The 21,536-nt window shown below is 39.9% G+C and overlaps 1 protein-coding gene across 6 annotated transcripts in view; it reads right to left on the bottom strand.

The window, feature by feature from the left end:
- PTBP2 (polypyrimidine tract binding protein 2) overlaps window positions 1–19,952 on the bottom strand; it is a 61,169-nt gene extending 41,217 nt beyond the window's left edge. For 2 of the 6 annotated variants that reach the window (XM_004582026.4, XM_004582027.4), the window contains exons 1-3: window positions 16,110–16,309; window positions 14,485–14,515; window positions 1,714–1,789 (exon numbers count right to left, since the gene is read on the bottom strand). In XM_004582026.4, the coding sequence (XP_004582083.1) occupies window positions 1,714–1,789; window positions 14,485–14,515; window positions 16,110–16,117 (115 nt within the window). In that variant the 5' untranslated portion in view covers window positions 16,118–16,309. Of the gene's footprint in view, window positions 1–1,713; window positions 1,790–14,484; window positions 14,516–15,146; window positions 15,370–16,109; window positions 16,310–19,842 lie in introns of those variants that run through there. The other 4 variants (XM_004582024.4, XM_004582025.4, XM_058659439.1 and 1 more) reach the window with 3 other exon arrangements.
- Between the last annotated feature and the right edge of the window lie 1,584 nt (window positions 19,953–21,536).

Here is a 21,536-nt window from a genome sequence, read left to right as displayed (position 1 = left end):
TCCTACACGGGTGGCAAGATGCCAGGTACGTGGATCATCTGCTGCTTTCCAAGTCACAGCAGCAGGGACTTAACTGGTGCTCTGATATACCCACTGTGCCCCAATGTAATTTCATTGCATTTTTAACTTTTCTGGTTAAAATTATAGCTGAATATTTTGATTTTGTTACCTAGTTTTTTTGTTTTGCTTTGTTTTTGGTAAATGGGATTCATTCTTGATTTCTTTCAGCGAGCCACTGCTTTTTGTACATTGATATTTTACCCTTCACTGAATTAGTTTACCAGTTTTAGCAGCTTTTTTGTGGAGTGGTTTAGGGTTTTCCAAATACATCAGGTCATCTGCAAAAATGGGCAATTTGGCTTTTTTACTTTCCAGTTTCAATGCCCTGTAATTTTCAGTCCTTCCCGATTTTGCTAATAGTGCCAATGACATATTAAATACGAATGGTCAAAGTGGACATTCTTGCTTTTTCCAGATCTGACCAAGAGTATGCTGTTTTCCCCTGTGCAGTATACTACCTGTTAATTTGTCATTTATAGCCTTCAGAATTTTGATCTTTCTCTATGTACTGAGATAATCATAATGTTTTTTACTCTTTATATGCAGTTGACTTACAATGCTTACTGATTTGCAAATGTTGAATCACTCTAGCATCTCTCTGGTCAAGTCCATTTGACAGTGACGTATCTTTGGTATAGTAGTCAATTTAGTTTGCTAGTGCTTTTATGAAAATGTTTACAGTAATACAGTAACACCATATGGTGACCAATCCATCTTCACCTTACCATGGTTGTATTTGGCAAGCACTGAATTCTTAGTTAACTACCAGAGAGTACACATACATGTCAATGTACACATACACTTGAAGGACTGGCTAGCTGTGCAAACTAAAAATGCTTTTTTGGATACTTTTACTGCCTACTATATACAATCCTCATTTAAACAATTCTGGAAAGATCATACAGTAACAGCACATTGGGTTTTAGGTAAATATGAAATGCAAGGTGTCAAATTATTTCATGAATAATCATTTTTGCAATTTAGTACACCAACCACAAAAATAAGGTCTAAAAATCAACCTATGGTTACAGTAAACCATTTCAATCAACAATATTTCACATATACAATGAAGATTAAACCTTCTTGAACTATCAAGTAGATTAACATAAAGGAAGTAAACTCCAGAAACTAAAATACAGTTATAGCAAAGAAACAAAAGCATAAAACCTCAGAAAGGAAACTACATAGTTCAACTGTGCTTGTTATTTGTAGTTGGGGCTTTTATAGTCTATGACACACAAACAGAAAAACTAAAAAATAAATATGAAGGGGTGAAACGGTTATCAACTTCAAAAAAAAAAATACTATTGTGATTAAAAAAAAAAAAATCAACGTAGCACATTTCAAGAATCACTTGCCCATAAAATCAAGTTTGGCTTTATAAACCCAGCACACAAAAAGAAATCTTCAAAATTTTTACTGAAAACGAACTAAAACTTATGTATAGACATTAAATATTTATCTCAAAACAAGTTTAGGTTTTAACTCCACTGTCTACATTTTTTAAGCATTCTCATGTATACTCCAATAAAATTCCCTCTAAAATGTTCCACACATCATTTAAAAATAAAAGTTATTCTTTAAAACAGATAAAACTTAATGTTCTTCTCCACAGAAGAGTGAAAGTAAGACTGTTAAGACAAATTTACTTACCTGTAACCACCATGCTGCTCATATTAGAGTTTGGACTACTGAGAACACTGCCTGAGAGTAGTTCGTCAGATCCTCTCTATAAAAATTAAACAAATTAGCATAAGATGTCTTTATATTTAAAATTTATCTGAAAATTTTCAAATAGTAACTGGAAAAAATGTCAAATGTCACAGTATTGGGAAACATTTTAAATACTAAAAAATTAACTCCACCCCTCTAACTCTTCTATTCTCCCTCCTCTCCGCAGACATAGAAATTTCTTTCCTCACTCAATCCCAAAACGTAACAGAAAAAAAAAAATGACATTCTATCATCAAAACTTGTAGAAAGATTCAATTACTTCCCAAACAATAGTTTCTCAAGATATTCTGTTAATGTTCCATCATAACAGCTCTTTACTCATTCTGTTCAGTTTTAAGAAAAATTCCATACTGATGAATCAGACATCAAACTAAACAAGTAGATACTTCAAGAGCTAGACCACTAAAAGCAAAAGTGAAATTTATGAAATGAGCAATTTCTGTGAATAAGATATGAAATCCTATCCTAAAATCCTTTGGAGAAAATATAATATAAATTGATATTTTGGAAGTACACAGTTCCACAAATCAATCAGTAACACTTGAAACTGTATTAAAAATGTGTAAAATAATACTTAAGCGAGTTAATTTAGCTCTTTTACGTCCTTTAAGAATGTATATATATTTACATACATGGATATGAATAATTACTAACACTATAAACAGAGACGCTGAGTAGCAATTAAAATGGAAAAAGTAAAAAGGTGATTGTAAAGCGTTTCCAAAAGTTCAAATCTATCTAACAAGATTTACTGACTCATGTCTAAACTCCTAAATTACATTACAGCAAACACAAAAAACAAAATACATTAAAACATTTAAGGAATGTGACCTTTGAAAGATTTCCTACCCATCTCAAAGGCTTGGAAAAACAGAGAAACAAAAACAGTTTCAAGGCACATCAATTAGCAAGCAAGTCTAATTTCTAGTATAGGTTTGGAAGGTTTGGCATGGTTTATCCAGGTTTTATGAGATGGTAAGGACTGGTCACCTTAAAGACTCACAAAACTTCCTCTTAAGGCTAATGTTCGTGAAAAGCACTTTGTGCAGCTATTTTGTTGTTGTTTGGGTACTGATGTCCCATACACAGTGGCTGGTTCAAGCCCAGCTTCTTCCTCTTCCAATCCAGCTTTCCACTAACACCCACCCCAGAGGGCAGCAGGTGATGGCCCAAGCAAAGAACCCCTCTCACCCACAGGAGACTCAGACTGAGCATGGAGACCTCAGCTTAGGCCTGGTCTAGCACTGGCTGTTGCAGGAATCTCAGGAGTGTATCAGAAGATGGCAAGACTTCTTTCTGCCTTTCCAATATAGTGGAAATACAAATTTGCTTTTCAAAAGGACTACAAAGAGACCTTGAAACATTTTAGCATTGCATATTCTCAGATCCATGTAGATATGGGGTAAGAACTCTCAGAGTGGGGCTTAGCAACCTCAGGACTGACAGCTGATCAAATACTCCCTACTCTGGAGATGTCAACTTAGGAGAAACATATCAGAAAGGCAAGGCACAAAGAAAACCAATATCAAGTCGCTGAGGAAAGCTAGAATCTTAGAGAAAGTGGGCACTCATCAATTTTTAGCTTCCTTAAACAGAGGTGCTACCTATCCACTTAGTACTATTTTACATATTAGGAACTGGAAAGATTAACTGATACAACCAATACAAATATATAAAGCAATGATACACTGAACAGTATCAGTGAAACCAACAGCTGATTTTTAAAAAAATGGCCAAGAATGGACAAATCTCCAGGCAGAATAGTCTGAGACAGGGCAGTTTATGGGAGAGAGGGCATATATCAACCAAACTTCATCATGCAAAGGAGCAGAAGTCTAGGAATCAAAGTAACAAACTGGAAACTTGGTTACACAACCAACCTTATGGAGCACACTGATAAAATTTGTACCCAAAGAATTTTAAGAAAACAAACTTCAGTCCTTCTTATGCCCCAATATTTTGTATTTTGTTGCAGTAGCTTATTTACCTCAATACCTTAATATTGGTGGAGAAAATCAAATGCTAGATTTTACCTTATTAACTCCAATGGCAATAAAGAAATGTACTGGATCCTTAGCAAATAAAACAATTTCTGGTAGAAAATGTTAAAAACTTTAGAATGGAAAATGAAAATACACAAGGATACTTCACTTTTAATTCTGTTTTCTGTGAACTGCTTGAAGTTTATTTTGGTACAAAAATACTTAAGGCGTCCATGTACAAGAGTCATGTACAAGAGCATGAAAAAACAAACTCTGGCATATAAGAATTTTTTTTTTTTTAAGATTTATTTTTATTGGAAAGGCAGATTTACAGAGAGGAGAGACAGAGTGGTTCAGCCCCCAAGTTGCCGCAATAGCAATAGCCGAGTTCATCCCTGCCAGGAGCTTCTTCCGGATCTCCTATGCCACCTCCCACTGCTTTGGGCCATTCTCCACTGCTTTCCCAGGCAATATGCAGGGAGTTGGATGGAAGCAAGAAGTTGGAAAAAGAACCAGTGCCCACAGGGGATCCCGGCTTGGACAAGGCAAGGATTTAGCCACTGAGCCATGACAGTAGGCCTGTAAACACTTTTAAAAATTAGGATGCACACATTAGTTAGCAGCATGCTATTTAACTTAATTGTGTCTATAAAATGTTTAACTTTATTCCTGTTGTTGACTTTATGGCTAATCATTTAAGATAACGTATAGTAACAGTGAAATAGAACTGTCATATCCAGATGTGAAGACACAATGCAGTGTGCATCTCTACTTTCAAATCAAAGATGGACTCCCAACGCAACTGTTAAATGTATCTTGACATAGGATGCTGGACTGTCATTATCTATAACCACGATGTCAGGATAAATTTAAATGGCAGAATGATGGACTTATGACTGCTTATGAAGGACTATACCATTGTAAAAATATGGGGAAAATCGGTGTGGGTGGAGTGAGTTTGAGGAGAGCATAAGGGAAATCTCACACTATGGAATTGTATCACAAAATAAAAGATGAAATTATAAAAAATAAGATGCAAGAAAACCAGACACATAACAAGACACTAATAAATTCTACTATAAAGTGATAAAAAAAAACATGTAAGAAACCATGTTACAGGGTTGGTACTGTGGCATAGCTGGTAAAGCCACTGCCTGATGTTGCATCACAAAAGGTGCTGGTTGGCGTCCCAGATGCTCACTTCCAATCTAGCTCCCTAACAGCTTGGGAAAAGAAATGGAAGACAGTCCAAGTATCTGGGTTCCAGTAACCCAGAGACCAGAATGAATCCCTTGGCTCCAAGCTTAAATCTGGCCTACCCCTGCCTATTGTGGCATTCTGGGCAGTGAATTGGCATACAACGAAAACAGATTCTCTCCCCCAGCCATAATACTGTCTTTCAAGTAAATAAATAAATTTTAAAAATCACAACAATGGTTGTAAACTTAAAAGCTGTTGGTTAAGCCTGTTTCAGAAGATTCTGAATAATCAATGTGGAAGATATCCAAACGACTAAGTGAAACATTTCAACATGTAGGTAAGGATGGGATTACATAAATAAATTTTAACTAGGATTTCTAACTAGGATTTTTAACTAGAAATTCATGGTCATAAGAAAATTCTTGAAAAGGCATGATGGCCTGAGAAGAAATATTAGTAACACAAATAGCCAAAAGAAATTAGCAAACATAACACAATGTATATAAAATCAGTTAAATAACAAACTCAATTTTTTTTTGCCAAATGAAAGAATGTTTTCAAAGAATTTCATAAAAGAAGCACCAAAGGCCATAAATGTAAAAACACACACTCCTTAATAACTAGGGGAAAACAAAAACCAAAGACGACATTACATACCAAATGGGCAAAAATTACAGACAAGTACTGCTCAAAGTATTTTGATGGCAAGAACTTGTCTACACTGTGAGAACAGAAACTGGAAAATAATCTAGCAGTATCTTACAAAGTTTCACATGTTCTACACTGTAGTAATATACATCCTTAGACACACCCCCTTTACATAAATGCCAAAGAAGTGTTCAAAGTAGCATTTTCTTAAAGTAAAACTAAACTAAAAACCCCAACTTGCCATTTTAGATATTTTAAATTAGATATTTCAAATAATTCAAAATTCAAAATGTGAAGTGGAAGTTCTCCTGCCCTAGAACTGCACTCCAAAATTAACTATACTTAAGACTCATATCATTCAACCCCAAATTCACATATAGATTTAATACTCAAAGATTAAGTTGCTTAGCACTGTCCTTATTTGATAACAAAAATTGTTATATTAATGCACGAAAATCTTTAATTGTATCAAACAGCTGCTGGTTCTAACATTGATGTACAGCAGTTTTTAATTCCCTATTGATAAGTATTTCCAGTGTATAGTTCATTAATTCTGTATACATACCTAGACAAAAACCCACAAAAACATAAAGAACCTGAATAAACCAAAATGTGTATTCAAACATGTAACTGTATCAGTGCTGAAAAAACTTGTTAAAAATTCCTAATTGCATGAAAAAACAAATTTAAACTTCAAATATAGACAAAGGAATTTAGAAAGATAATTTATCTTCTAGGATGGCAACCAAAAGGAGCTAGGACTATGACAGAGTGGATAAAGACCTGTGATGCCAGCATCCCATATGGGCATCAGTTCCAGTCCCAACAGCTCCAGTTCCAATCCAGCTCCCTACTAATGCACCTAGGAAGGCAACAGAGGATGCCTGGGTCCTTGTCCTGACACAGAAGACCCAAATAGAAGCTACTGGCTGCCTGACCCAACCCTGGACGTTGTGGCCATTTGAAGAATGAACCAATGAACAGAAGATCTCTGTACCTTTTTCTCTAACTGTAATAAAGATATCTTTATTTAAAAAGGGGGGGGGAGAGGGAAGGAAAGGCAAGAAATTCAGTACTCAATGTAGGATAAGGGTGGGGAACTTATCCTTGGCAAAGGCCTTTGGATTATCTGTAACATTGTTCACATGTAAAACAAAGTTAGCAACTTAAGAATTAGCCTGCAGACAGAATTTCAAATCCTGTCTGCAGCAGCCTTGCAAGAGCCAAAGCAAGTATTTAGTGGGCCAGACGTCCTCTAATCTTGGTATACGAAATAGAAGTTAATCTTGCTCACAGTAAGACAAATGTAAATTAGTATAGTCAGATCTCCTTTAACCCATGTAACTCCATACTTCTGACAATATATTCTGTTGGACAGGCTACTGGAGAAACAGGCACCCATACATTCATGATATGATAGCAAAACACAATACCTGCACTAAAAATTTACCAATATCTAGTAAAATTTCATCCATAATTATATGTTGAACCAGCAATTTATTCAAGATACACTCGTGTTTTTAATGCTAGCAAGATTGCATATGCACAAAGACAATTGATTATAAAGCACAATTTGTAGAAGACTGGGGAAAACCTCAAATATCTAATAGTCTATAACGAACTTTGTAGCTGCCAAAAAATGAGAAAACTTTCCACATACAGTCATGGAATCATCGAGGATGTATTTATCATTAAGTAAAAACACCAAGATACAAAACTTACTACATAATTTTTATCTTTTTAGAAGACTGTATGAGGAAGAAACCCACACTTGTTTATCTTGAATAAAGATACTAAAATTTAACAAAAAGGGGAGAGAAAAACCGTAACATTAGAGAATGGCTCAACTTCACTCACTATAGCTAGTTTCAACTTCACAAATTTGGTTACAAGGGAAATAACTGGCCTGGCACAATGGCTCTCGACTAACCCTCCGCCTGCAAGCAGAGGCATCTCACATGGGCACCAGCTGGTGCTCCGGCTGCTCCACTTCCCATCTAGCTCCCGTGTATGACCTGAGAAGGCAGCAGATGGCCAAAAGCCTTGGGACCCTATAACCACAGAGGAGCCCCAGAAGTTCCTGGCTTCGGTTCAATCCAGCTCCAGCCACGGCAGCCACTTAGGGGGTGGACCAGCAGATGAATCTTTTTCTTCACCTCTCCTTCGTTCTATAAATCTCTTCTTCCAGTAAATAAATTCCTTTAAAAAAAATGAGTAACTTCCAAAAACTGGAAAACCAAAACAAACCAAACCTGTCACTTTGGTGATAGACTTCCCCCCACAAAAATAAATTACTTCAAACTCAAAATAAGAGCCATGGCAAATAAACAAAATAAAGACCATCAAAATAGGTCAAATATACAAAAAGGAAAATGAGTCCACAGGAAAAATAACAAAAATCTCATTAATTTCAAAATGTGAATCACAAAATACTTGTCTAAAATCCTGCTAATATTCTAAATTTTCATAAAATCAAGAATTTGGAAGTATACAGAAACACATGCAGGTATACAAGCAAATGGTCTAACACTGTGGTTTTCAAAAACTTTTTTATTGGAAAGTCAGATATACAGAGAGGAGGACAGAAAGAAAGATCTTCCATCAGATGACTCACACTCCAAGTGGCTGCCAAAGCAGGGGCCGAACCGATCTGAAGCAAAAACCAGGAACTTCCTCTTCCGGGTCTCCCACATGGGTGCAGGGTCCCAAGGCTTTGGACTATCCTCGACTGCCTTCCCAGGCCACAAGCAGGGAGCTGGATTAGAACTGACACCCACATGGAATCTCAGCAAGTGTAAGGCTAAGACTTTAGCCACTAGGCTACTGCACTGGGCCTGGTTTTCAAAAACTTTTAAACCGTAACTTTCATTAATTTCATTTGACACAGCATTTTTACTTCTAGCTATTTCCACATCCCAAAACTGTAAGCTGGAATCAAAGTATATCAATGTTAGGAATTAAGTTGTGCTATCTGCAATAATTTCACTGTCATGCATCCAAGAGTATCCCCTATCATCATTAACAAAGAATAGTTTGCTGCTGAGACTATAATACAGTATTAAAAATATGAGGGGGAATGGGACTTGTACATACGTCCAGCCAGGACAGTGTACTATCAGCCAAATATGTACTAATGACATAACTCAAAAATCATACAAATGTATGGAACGGGTTTTCAGAGCACTGCTCCTCAGGAAATGATGGACAGTGATCTCAAAGAGGCAGGAAAGAAACAAGATCAGTCCATGTTTGCTTCAGCTTACCACACTACTACAATGGAAGAGTCCAGGCAACAGTTCATCTCAGACATGGAACTCTAAGACCATTCTGACTGAGAGCAGAGAGCTCAAGACTAAAGCAACAAAAAGGCATGGCAAAGGATTAGAGGAGAGCAGACAGAGAAATCCAGGAATCTGCAAGGAACACGTTGCTCTTATTAAGCATATGTGAACAACTATGTCACCGGTTATGTAGAAAATCCTGTACCATTGTTTAGACCTTTTAAAATAAAAACTGGCTATGCAATGCAGTGCATTGTAAAACTGTAACACATACAATAACCAAGTATACATAATAGCAAGAAGGCCAAGGCAAAAACAAAACATGAGTTATATTAACAGTGTATGGCAAGCTGGCATAAGTACCCCTTGACACTTTCATAAATTATTAATTTATGTTCTATATCAAAGCAGCCAATAAAAAAAAACAAAACTAATCCAGTAGTAAAAGACAAAATGGGTAAGAAATCCAAAATAAAACAGAAAAGCAACAAACAGAAACTAGTTAAGTGGTTGTTTTAAAACCACTCAAATAATAATGCTGGATATAAATGGTCTTAAACAGAAGAGGTATATGTAAAAAAACAAAAACAAAAACAAAAACAAGTCCCCTTTGGGGAAAGTAGTAACATCTAAGTCAGAGATGCTCAAACTCCATTGTTATGGTGCTTGGGTTCGAGTTCAGATCCTGTTTCTGACTCCGGCTTTCTGATATGACCTGGGAGGCAGCAGATGATGGCTCTGGTAGTTCAGTTCCTGTCACCCTCCTGGAAGACCAAGACTGAATTTCCATCAACTGGCCCAGTCTCAGCCACTTGAGCAGCTGTTGAGTGAACCAGTGAATGGATGGAAGCTCTGCATTTCTCTTAGCTTCTCACACTAATTTAAAAAGCCAAGTTCTTCAGGTAGGAGGCATTTAGCCTAGTAACTAAGACACTCACGTCTGGCTCCTAACCCTAGGTTCCTGGCACCCACAGAAGGCATGCAATGTGTCCTACCTCCAGCCTCAGTTTTGGCCCCACTTTAGCCATTGTGGCCATCTGGGAAGTGAATCTTCAATGGGAATTCTCATTCTCTAGCACTAACAAGTGCTGTCTCATTTACTTGTGCTTCTCAAATTTGTTTAAAAAGGATGTCCCATCTTTATGCTGTCTACAAGAAATACTTTCAAATCCACAGATAAACAGATTTTTGAAAGATAAAAACATACATCAAGTAAACCACAAAGTGATTAAGCCACCAGTGACACTGGCACCATGGGAGCATCCATATCAGAGTAGTCTGAGTCCCAGCTTGGTCCAGTTCAATCCAGCTTCTTCCTGAGATGCCTGGGAAAGCCGTGCAGGATGACGAAAGTACTTGGGCTGCAGTCACCTGCATGCAAGACCGGGAATGAGATCCTGGCCCCTGGCTTCAGTAAGGCCTACGTCTGACTACTGTGGCTATTTGGAAAATAAACCAGAGGAAGTTTCCAAAATAAAAAATATTACCAGGTATAAGCATACCACTGCGTAATAAATAGTGGGGATCAACAAATCAAAATACATGTAATTCTAAACATTAGATACCACCAATAAATTTCAATTGTAAATTTCAAAAAGTGGTCAGATCTACAGATGAAGATGCCATTGGGGCAGGTATTGTGATGCTTATATCCAATAGGCGCTTGCTGTGTCCTGACTCTTTCCACTTCTAGTCCAGTGCCCTGCTAGTGGTCTGGGAAATGGAGCCTGCACAGTGGCATAGCAGCTTAATCCTCCACTTGCAATGCTGGGAGCATGCAATATGGGCACTAGTTCTAGTTCTGGTTTCTGATTAGCTCTGTGATAATGGGAAAAGCAGTGGAAGGCAGCCCAATATTAGAGTCACTAGCACCCTTGTAGGAGATCCAGAAAAAGCTCCAGTCCTTTGGCTTAGGCCTGCCTCAGCCTAGCCCTGGCCATTGCAGCCATTGGAGGAGCAAACCAGTGGACAGAAAATCTGTCTCTCCCTCTAATCATAACTTTCAAACAAATAAATCTTAAAAAATGATGTAGGCATCAACATTAACAATGTCAAGTCTTTGTATATGAAGACTCAAAAGTTTTCCCCCAATTCCTGTAGATTCAAGTCAAAACCAATAAATATCCCTTAATGATTTGTTTTAAAAAAGTGACCTGTAAAAATCCAAACGCCTTGGAAGAGCACAAACAACTTTGAAGGACAGCAAAGTTGGAGGACTAGGACTATCTAATCTCAAGGCTGAATGTAAAGCTACAGTAATGTAGAGTACATTTGGGGCATCTAGACAAAGTAGATCAAGAGAATTCAGAAATACAAACACACATACTTGATTTTGGCAAAGCTGCAAAGCCAATACAATGGCAAAAGTTGTCTTTGCAGTTACAAAAATTGGAAAATTGGACCACTAATCAGTCTTGACTCAGACTGTCGTCTATTCCAGCTGCAGGAATCTGGCCTGAAGATGAGCCTGCATCCTGTGCCACAAGTGCCTTGTTTTGAGCCGAGGCACCATTTCCTACTGATGCAGACCCCAGAGGTAGCAATGGGGCCTCCTAAGCTAGGGTTCCTACCACATGGGAGACCTGGACTGAGTTCCAGGCTCCCAACCTGGCCCAGCTCCAGACAATGGCAAACCTTTGGGGAGTTAGCAGCAGATAAGAGTCTCTGCCTCTAACAAAAAACCAAAAAAAGTTTAAAGTTAACTCCAAGTGGGGCAGAGACTCAAAATAATGCTACTAGAAAATAAAGGAAAAAAAAGTCTTTGACTTTAGGTTAAGATAAATGTCTTAGATATGCCATTTAAAAGCACGATCCATTAAAGAAAAAAAATGTGGTACATAAGAGATTAACTGCTGCTCTTCAAGAAAAAGTTGTGAGAACAAGATACAAGCAGCAGAAAGTATCTGTATACCATTACAGTCATCTCAAAATTCAGTAAAAGAATAAACAGTAGGGGGAAAAAAAGGTGAGTTGGCCCTCACATGGTGGCTCGGTGGCTAAATGCCTTGCACATGCTGGGATTCCATGTGAGCGCCGGCTTGTGTTCCACATGCTCCCCTGCCCATCCAGCTCCCTGCAGCGGAGGACCGCCCAAAGCCTTGGGACACCGCATCCATGCCGGAGACCCAGAAGAAGCTTGAAACTCCTGGCTCCTTGCTTTGGATGGGCTCAGTGGCCCTTTGCGGCCATTTACAGTGAACCAAATGAGGGAAGATCTCTCTATATGTCCTCCTCTTGTTAAGTCTGACCTTCCAGTAAAAATAAATACATCTTAAAAAATTAAATTCCAAAAGTTTAAAAATGTTTATCAAGAAACATTTCACAAAAAGTTGTCAAGTAACAGAAATGCAAATTAAGACACTTAGATTATCATATCTACTAGACAGTAATCAGACAATAACAGGCATTGGAAAGGATGTGGAGGAGGCAGAAATCTCATATTCTACTTATGACAAAAAAAAAAAAATTGGTACAACCACTTAGGAAAACAGATCACAGTTTGTTGAAAAGTTGACAATGCCCACCACATAATCCAGCCATTCCAAAAGGCGCATCAACAAAAATGAGAAGTCCCAAACTAGGAACAACACAATGTCCACTGTGAGTTGCTCAGACAGTTCACTGTTTTATACTCAGCAATAAGGATACGCAATATAGGTGAATCAATAAAATAATTATACTGAGTTACCAGTGAAGAGAAGATATACATTGTGTAATACTACTTAAACTTTTAAAAAACAAACTGATCTTTTGAAGAGACCTAATGTTTCTTGGGAGAAGGGATAATGAAATACAGGCATGACAGTATTTCTGAGTGATCGATACTTATGCAGATTGGAGTGGTGGTTTCACAATTACACACATTAATTTCAAACACTGTATACATGAACTATGTAAAGTTTACATCAAATTCGGTCTCAAAGTACTTTTTAAAAAATGACAAGATGTAAACTAGAGCAGCTTTAGTACATTTTTGTAAATAAAGGTATTTGTATATTACATAGTACATAACATTCTAAGAAAAAAATTTTCACACCATGATAAACATCTAATAAATTAAGAACTATGAAATTAGGAGTATTTTCATATTGAATTTTATTTAAACATGTTCCTGTACGAGTATCATTTTCTTTTACAAATATATATTCCTTAAATTTTAAAGAAAGTTTAATTACATAGGCATAGATGATCCCAAGCAAAAATTCCCATTACCCTAGAAAATCATGTAAGACCTCATTCATTTTTAGAATAAACTGGCTAGTAATATTTTTAACATCTTTCATTAACAATTTCTCCCCCAAATACCAACACAGAAAAATGGCATGGCAATACATCTCATCTGGGTATCCTATTCAAGTCTCTTCCCATTTTTTTTTTTTTTTGCCATCTACTCATTCTGGATTTTTCCCATTTTTTCGCAATCTACTCATTCTGGATTTCCTTCTCTTTTCCTCCACCAGAAGTAGACAATTCAGACTTGCATTACTTAGTATTTTACAAGAGTCTTGTATAATTCACACTTTTACCAAATTCACAGCAGAAATCTATTTAGACAGTAGCTACAGCCACACCTTGAGGTCTGGAGCGATTTCTTATTTCAAATCCTAAAACTACCTCAACTAGGACAACACAACTGTCAAAACTGAATAAGTCTTCAGAAACACAGCCCATTACTCCTCCTCAGTCTACATAATCAAGCTCAAAAAATAAACACAAATACTATGAGTACGCAGAAGTATCTAGCTCACTAGAGAGGCCAGAAATTAAGCAAAGAAATCTAGAACTCTCTCTACAAGCATTCTAAGAAATTATTACACCATTATACATCCCACTGGACTAAGCACAGTCCTCTTCCGATTACTCACCTTTGGGAAGGGGCAAGAACTGATGACAGGATTGGGAAATTAGAAAGAAGGATCATGCCGTAAGAGGGCAGACAGGTTAGCAAATGAAAAATGGTAATATCAAACATTTTTAAAAGGTGCAAGTATTCAAAGAAACAAGACGTAGGTACCAGAAGCAAAGTTTAAAGGATGAGTAGTTTTCTAGGGAGAAAGTTAAGAAGGAAGGTTCTCAAAACTTCTCTATTGTTAAGGTCCATCTTCCCTGAAGAAAAAACTCTTCTGACCCAAACAAATAAGAAGCTAAATGTGTGGAGTTTCAAGGCTGAGGATACTGGTTTCTAATGAGACCTACTGTTGACAAAAAACATCTTCACAACATAAAAATACAATGCTTGAAACCATTACTAAACTACATAGTTAGGTCAAATCACTTAATACATTTCAAACCATTTTCACACCTTAAAAAACCTGCAGTACTTGGTATCTACAAGTTACACATGAAAAGCATTTTTAAATTCTATGAATACCATCCACATTTACTTCATAGTGTTTTAAGCTGCAAGTTCTAGAAAAACTTATCTAATCATCCAACTTATGGTTGTCTTAACCTAGTTTTACAAATTAAATGTACATTTTGCACTTTATTAGTTTTGAAGGCTAACTGAAGCTTCCCATTAATTATATTAGATTTCACAATCCCCAGTTTCTTATTAACTTGAAAGAATCTTTTCCTACCTTCACACCAACTGCAACCTCGGTGACAATTCTGTAAAAAATAAATAAATAAAAATAAATAGTTTCAACTTCTTGCTGGTGTTTTATCACTGTTTGACCCAAACTTTTTTGGGCAATTCATCATTCATTAATCTTGAGGCACAACACAGATGGGAAGCGTACACAGTTGGTGATACTTTTCTGCAGCACAGTCAACCTGGTTCTCTAGAAACAACTTCCACACAAAAAGATGAACCCCTCAACACACTGTTTTATAAAAAAGTTTTCAAAAATATGGTAAAGAACAAAATCCTCAACACTCCAAATGCCATTCCTACAAAGCTATTACAATTTAACACACAAACATGAATTTCATGGTGAATGTTGCCATGGATTTCCGTGTTCACTTTCTCAGGCAATCCCGAGTTGCTTCGGACCTAGGTTTTGGCTGGAAAATCACGTCTAACTTTCTAGGACTATAAGTAGGATGTGTCAACCAACTTGACCAACATCTAACTCTGGATACCTAACCGAAATAAATTTACTTCTGACTCTTCAGATATGGTCTAGGAGCTGAATAAACTACTAGTTAGGTGAAATCGTTTTCGCAACCCCAGAGGAGCAGTACACTCAGGTGTGTGCCAGGGGGCCCCAAGGAACGCCCCCTTCCCTTCCAACAACACCTTAAATGCTGAGCGTGGGGCACCAGGGCACAGGCGCTCCCCCAGCGCCCTGGCCTCACCTCGCTCCAGCTCACACAAGGGGCACCGTTTTCTGGCTTTGGGGACTGGGTTTTTGTTTTAGAAACTGGCTCAACTCTCTAAAGAGATGGCCCTGGGTTTGACTGTGGGCTCTGGCGTCTGCCATAGCTTGTTGGCTTTGGCCCATGTGACTGTCTCGTCGACCTCAAACACAAACGGGTTGGTTCCCCCCCGCCAAAACTATTTAATTTAATGGGTCCCCTAACACCAAGGCTGCGCTGTTCCCAGGCCGCAAAGGAAAAGCGTTTCTTTCAGTCTCCCGCCTCCACTCCCAGACTCAGAAAGAAAACAAAGGACTCTGACATCTGCCCTCCCCCCTCGCCAGCGGCTCCCGCTCGGCTTTCCCCGGAGCTCCCGCCAGAGGCATCTCTGCCGGCCAGGGCGGGCCCGGCGAGGCCGCGGCTGGGAGGATGGCCGGGCTGCGGCTCGGGCGCCCCTCTCTCTCACCCCAAAGGCCCACACGCCCAGGCCGGTGCCTGGTCGCCCCGCCGGCGCCAGCCCAGGGTTCGGGTCCCCGAAAACGGATCGAAATGGCTCCGAGGGGGAGGGGGTTAAGGACGAGCGAAACGTTGTGGGGTTCCCACCCCACTTCTCCCGCCGCCCGGCCGGTGCCCGCTCGCCCGCCAGGGTCGTCCCCACCGCCATCCTCCAAAGCCTCCCCCATCCTCCGAGCCCGCTTTCTTTCTTCTTTTCCCCCTTCCCCACCCCCGACCGCAGCCCGCCCGGGGAAGCAAAGGGAGGGGTGTGTGCGATGGGGCGGGGGTTGGGTAACGGCAGCCCAGCCCTGGGAGGGGCCGCCGGAGGGTTTCTGCCCGACCCCGAGCGGGCCCAACGACGGCCCAACTCTTCTTTCACATACATCTCCTCACCGGCCCGGCTACATACCCGTCCATTGCCGAACCGGACAAAGCTTCGCTCACAAGAACTGAGCCACGCAGCCAGCGAGCCACACAAGCGGCGAGAAAATGGCGGCCGGGGCCCGACGGAAATTGCCGAAGGTGCCGGAGCGCACGGGGCAGCGCGCGGCAACGGCGGCGGAAAGAGCCGAGCGCGCCGGCGCCCAGCACCGGGAGGCGAGCGGCGGGGCGCGGGGACGAGGGGGAGTGGGCGCCTGCACCGCGGCCTCCTCCGCGCCGCCGCACGCCTGGCTCCCTCCGCCTGCCGCCCTGTGAGGGGAGCTGGGTCGCTGCAGCCGCAAAGCTCTGCGCCCCGGTTTCTGCAGCCGGGCTGTGTGGGTGCGGCTCCTCTATATTCCGCACCGGCTGCCCAGCCGTGCGTCTGGGCTGCAGTCCTGCCCCCATGCAGCCTCCAGTTTGCCCGCCAATCCCATTCCCAGATTGGCTGCAGCTGAGGGAGAAACAGTGTGTAGCTTTCCTCCCAGGCCTCCAACGTTTATTGGGAGACTCTGTCCAACGTTTCAACAAAAATGTTTACCACACTGAACGAGGCTAGTGATTGGTAAAAACATCACTTCCCAAAGCAAATAAATAAACAAACAAAAAACCCGTAAGTCCGGAAACAGGGATGGTTGCTTCCAAACCTATGGTACCATCTCAGGTGGAAGAAAATGAGTCTCACTTGGCTTGATTCAGGCGAAACAGCGGTAAGTACTCACATGACCGGGGGTGGGGTAGGTATTAGGAGTTTGTACTAAACAGATTACCCATTATGTTGTCGAAAAACACCCCAAGCTAGTTGGAGGTGTTGTAGGACTCCCGCAACTGGGCTTGCATCCAACTGAGCAGAAAAGCCCATCTCTGACAGCAGTGTGGTGGAAATCGCAGAGCAGGAGCTGAGCAGCTATGGCTTAACTCTGAGAGCTCCCCAAGGCTCCAGAAGTCAGCATTCTGCCAGGTCGACGTTCCTCGTCGTTCTGTGGTGCGTGGGAGCTTGCTAGATTGATAGATTTTGCTGTGGGCGTTCAGGAATTGAGTGTGACCAGGTGGGCTTCCATTGGTCTTTACCTTCCTGGACCTTGAATTCTGCTGAACAAACCTCTCAAGGGCCAATATTGGCCAACAGGTTTTCTCTATTGGGGAAGTAAATGGCCTTTTGAGTCAAATAACTAGTCAAGTAACTAGGGGCCAGCTGTGGAACTGTGGATTCAGTGAATTGCTTTCCACAAGTACATTTAGCCCAAGTACATCTTGGGCTAAATGAGGTAGGTCAGGAAAGGCTGGGTGATGATGTTCTTTCGTCATAGCGGTTCCATTTCAGAAGCTGGGCTCTACAGTTTGGGTGTGTGGGAAGGAAAGTAGATACTCTAGTTTGGAAAGCAATTGACTCTTAAACTCGCGCAAAGTCATAAGTGAATGGTACCTAGAGGAAACAATCCAACTATGGTGTTTCATGTGTGAGCCTCGGATGGGCCCTTCGTGGGAATGCGCCATGTGAGGGCAGTTCTCTCCTGGGTGGGTTGGAAAAGCTGTTGGGCCAGCTGCTCGCTCTGCTTCCTGGCCGGCCATGTGACGCTCTGTTCCTCCAGACTTCACTATCGCCGCTCTCTTCAGAGGCCGAGCAGGTGAGGCTGCTTGGTCTTTGATTTTCACCTCCAAAACTGTGAGCTCAATAAACCTTTACATTTTACGGAGTTCACTTTCTCGGCCATTTCATTGTAGTGACAAAAGGTGTCTAACACAGTGGAGATGGAAATGAGGTAAAGAAACTACCTTTACTAGCTGTCCTATGGTCAATTTTAATGGGATAGTAGACGTTTGCTTTGAAGTATTCTTCTAAAGATTTATTTTCTTGAAAGGCAGAAATAGAGGAAAAGACAGGCTGAGGTCTTCCATCCTCGGGTTTACTCCCTAACTGTCCACAGAGCCGGGGCTGGGCCTGGGCCTCGCTGAAGCCACAAGCAGGTGTTTCATTCGGATCTCTTACATGGTTGGCAGTGGCCTTCCTCCACAGCGTTCCACATGCATCAGCAGGAAGCTGCACGGGAAGTACAGCAGCCAGGAGACAAACCTTGCTGGGGCCCAACACTGAGTCCATCTAGTTTTCTTTTGTGCTTTTGGGGTTTGTTTGCTTTTTTTTAATTTTAATTTTTTATTGGAAAGGCAGATATACAGAGAGGACGATCTGTGCAATGATTCACTCCTCAAGTGGCCACAACGATCAGTGCTGCACAGATCCGAAGCCAGGAGCCAGGAACTTCCTCCGAATCTCCCACGTGGGTGCAGGCAGGATCCCAAGGTATTGGGTTGCCCTCAACTGCTTTCTCAGGCCACAAGCAGGGAGCTGGATGGGAAGAGGGGATGCTAGGGTTAGAACTGGCTCTCATATGGGATTCTGGAGAATTCAAAGTGAGGACCTTAGTTGCCAGGCCACTTCACCGTGTCTTTGCTTTTAAATCAGAGGTTCAACTAAACTTGAAATAGCACTCACTTTTGGGAAATTTGCTCAGTGGGTGACTGCCTTGCTGGTACACTGCCTTACCACCCCAACAGATGCTTATTCGTGATTCTAACTGAAAACATAGCCCTTACATCTGAATGCTTACTCTGAGGGTTCCCACTCCTCCCTCAGGCCTTTACTAATTGCGATTGCATTGTGCTATGTAGTAGTTCCTGCATAATTCTTAAAATATAATTATGTTTACATTGGACAGATTGTTAAAGAACATCTTTTCAAATACATTGTTATAGAACTCTCCAAAGACTCCAAGTGTTTAAATATTCTTGATTTGCCTCAGAGATTATCAACTCTTAAAAAAAAAAACAAATTTTGCGAAGTGCTTTCCTATAGTGTTAGCCATTGACTTAAAATACACAAAGGACCTATTATGCCATTAGCAATCACTTTTCACATATTTGTGGTTTTAAACATGTGTTTTTACTCAGTAACTGAATGTGTAAGCCCTTGTAGGTCAGGAACTATAGCATTAATTCCCTCTGTTTCCCATATTGGCACAGTAAATATTGATTATTTCTGACTGTAGCTTGGGAAAGATGAACTGTTCAATGGGGGAGGTGAGGAGCAAATCTTTAGATGGAGGAAGAAAGTAGTATAAGCAAAACATATTGCTTTTCCCCATTCTAATAAAATACAAGACAACAAATAATAGACAATATGCAATAGGCAATATGTTTGCTTATTTAAGACAATGTTTTCTAGAGAAGATTGAAGGCAGTTTATGAGTCAAGGCACCTTAAGTACTAGCTTTAAAAATAAAATGTAAGGGGCCCGGTATGATAGCATACTGGTAAAAGTCCTATCCTTGCACGCGCCGGGATCCCATATGGGTGCCGGTTCTAATCCCGACAGCTCCGCTTCCCATCCAGCTCCCTACTTGTGGCCTGGGAAAGCAGTCGAGGACGGCCTAAAGCCTTGGGTGGGACCCTGCACCTGCGTGGGAGACCCGGAAAAGCTCCTGGCTCTTGGCTTCGGATTGGCACAGCTCCAGCCATTGCAGCCACTTAGGGAGTGAACCATGGGGCAGAAGATCTTCCTCTCTGTCTCTCCTCCTCTGTATATCCGCCTCTCCAATAAAAATAAATACATCTTTAAAAAAAATAAAATGTAAAAAGAGTTAAAGAGAATAAAATGTAATACTGACTATGAATGAGGCAATTTCAATATATAGTATGTGATAGTCTGCTCATATCTATGGTTTTACCTGCCCTGGTTTCAGTTATGTGCAGTCATTCACGATCTGAAATATTGCACAGAAGATTCCAGAAATAAACCATCCCTAAGTTTTAAATTGTGCACTGTTCTAAGTAGCATGGTGAAACCTGTCCTACCCTCTCCTGCCTGGGGCTTGAATCATCCTCTTTGTCTAGAGCCTCTTCACTGTGATCACTGCCTGGCCAGTTAGTCACTTAGGAAAGCACTGGGTTACAAGAGCAGCTGTTGTATCACTATGCTTCTCTTCACTTAGACCTTTTTGCCTAACAGTGGCCACAGAGGACAAAAGTCTTGATGCCAGCAATTTGGATATGCAAAGTAGAGGCTATATTATTCTTTAAATGAAGATTAAACTACAATTAACTCTTTTGAGCGATGTAATTCCAATAACTTTTAGTATAACTGGTGTAATGTTGTATTATATTACTGTTACTAGCTGTTGCCAATGCTTACTGTACCTAATTTACAAGCTAAATATTATTATAGGTGTGTGTATGTATGGGACAAAAGCAAAATGCATCCTGGATTTAGTACTGTCCATGATTTCACATGTTTTACCCATGAATGAAGAGAAATGCCTGAATATCACAAAAACAGATTAATTAAAGTCTAGATTCACATTTGAGCTCTGTGATGTTAAGAATGTTCATTAGCTTCTCTAGGAAAAAGTTCTTTTTACTGTAAACGGGGTTAGAAAGAAGGCCTCCATCCTAGATGGCTTGACGTCAGAGTGCCTTTATGTATGTGAAACAGTTCCTTAGCTCAGTTACTGGCTACAGTAAACAATAAAGGTGGCTATCATCATTCTTATTTTTGTTATTACCAGCATTGATTTGAGAAAGAGTAGGCCAGTTGGATTTTAAGAACCAATAATATTCACATAAATAAATCTGTATAGAGATTTTCATAAAGGTTAAACATGTCACTAAAGTAATTAGATTGGCTGGTATTGAGAAGAATAAATCTTGTGAAATGTCACAGATAAATTTCTGAAGCCCCATGCAAATCTAAATTTGTATGATTTTATGAGTTAACCATGAGGTAAAGTATTAATCTCAACATTAGCAGATGACCAACCTTTCTAATATATGACACGATAACATTAGTGTTTATGGATTCCTAACAAAATATGGCGATAAAATTGAAGTGCCTGTACTGTATAATTTTCACCCATATCTTTTTTTCACTATAATGATTTGTTCTTTCCCATCTGAATGGTAAATCTTTTGACCTTTTACAGAAATTTACACTTATGTGAACAATGATTAAATTTAAAATTCAGTGTATACTGAGCCAAGATTAGATCTAATGTTGAGGCAATAAAAGTAGAAAATAGACTCTTATAGAATAATATTCTGATTTTATTCCTTGCCCCACTTATTATCTTCCTATACTACCAATGAAAAGAGAGAATTATCATGGAATTAGTTAGAAAATTTGATTTTTGAATAGATGATATAAATTCAAAATACAAGAAAAATCAAAAGCTAGAAAAGCATATACAAAATATTCATATTAGTAAAAACGTTCATATAGAGTGAAGATAAGTGGTTACCTACCTGGGACTGAGGGTAAGAATAGGGGATATTACAATTCCCATCTTTCTAAACTAGATTGTGATGATGATGATGATACAACTCTATATATACTAAAATTAACTGAATTAAACACTTAGTACTAGCA

Source organism: Ochotona princeps, chromosome 2, assembly GCF_030435755.1.
Source record: "Ochotona princeps isolate mOchPri1 chromosome 2, mOchPri1.hap1, whole genome shotgun sequence".
Lineage (NCBI taxonomy): Eukaryota > Metazoa > Chordata > Mammalia > Lagomorpha > Ochotonidae > Ochotona > Ochotona princeps.
This window is presented reverse-complemented; position numbering and strand designations above follow the sequence as displayed.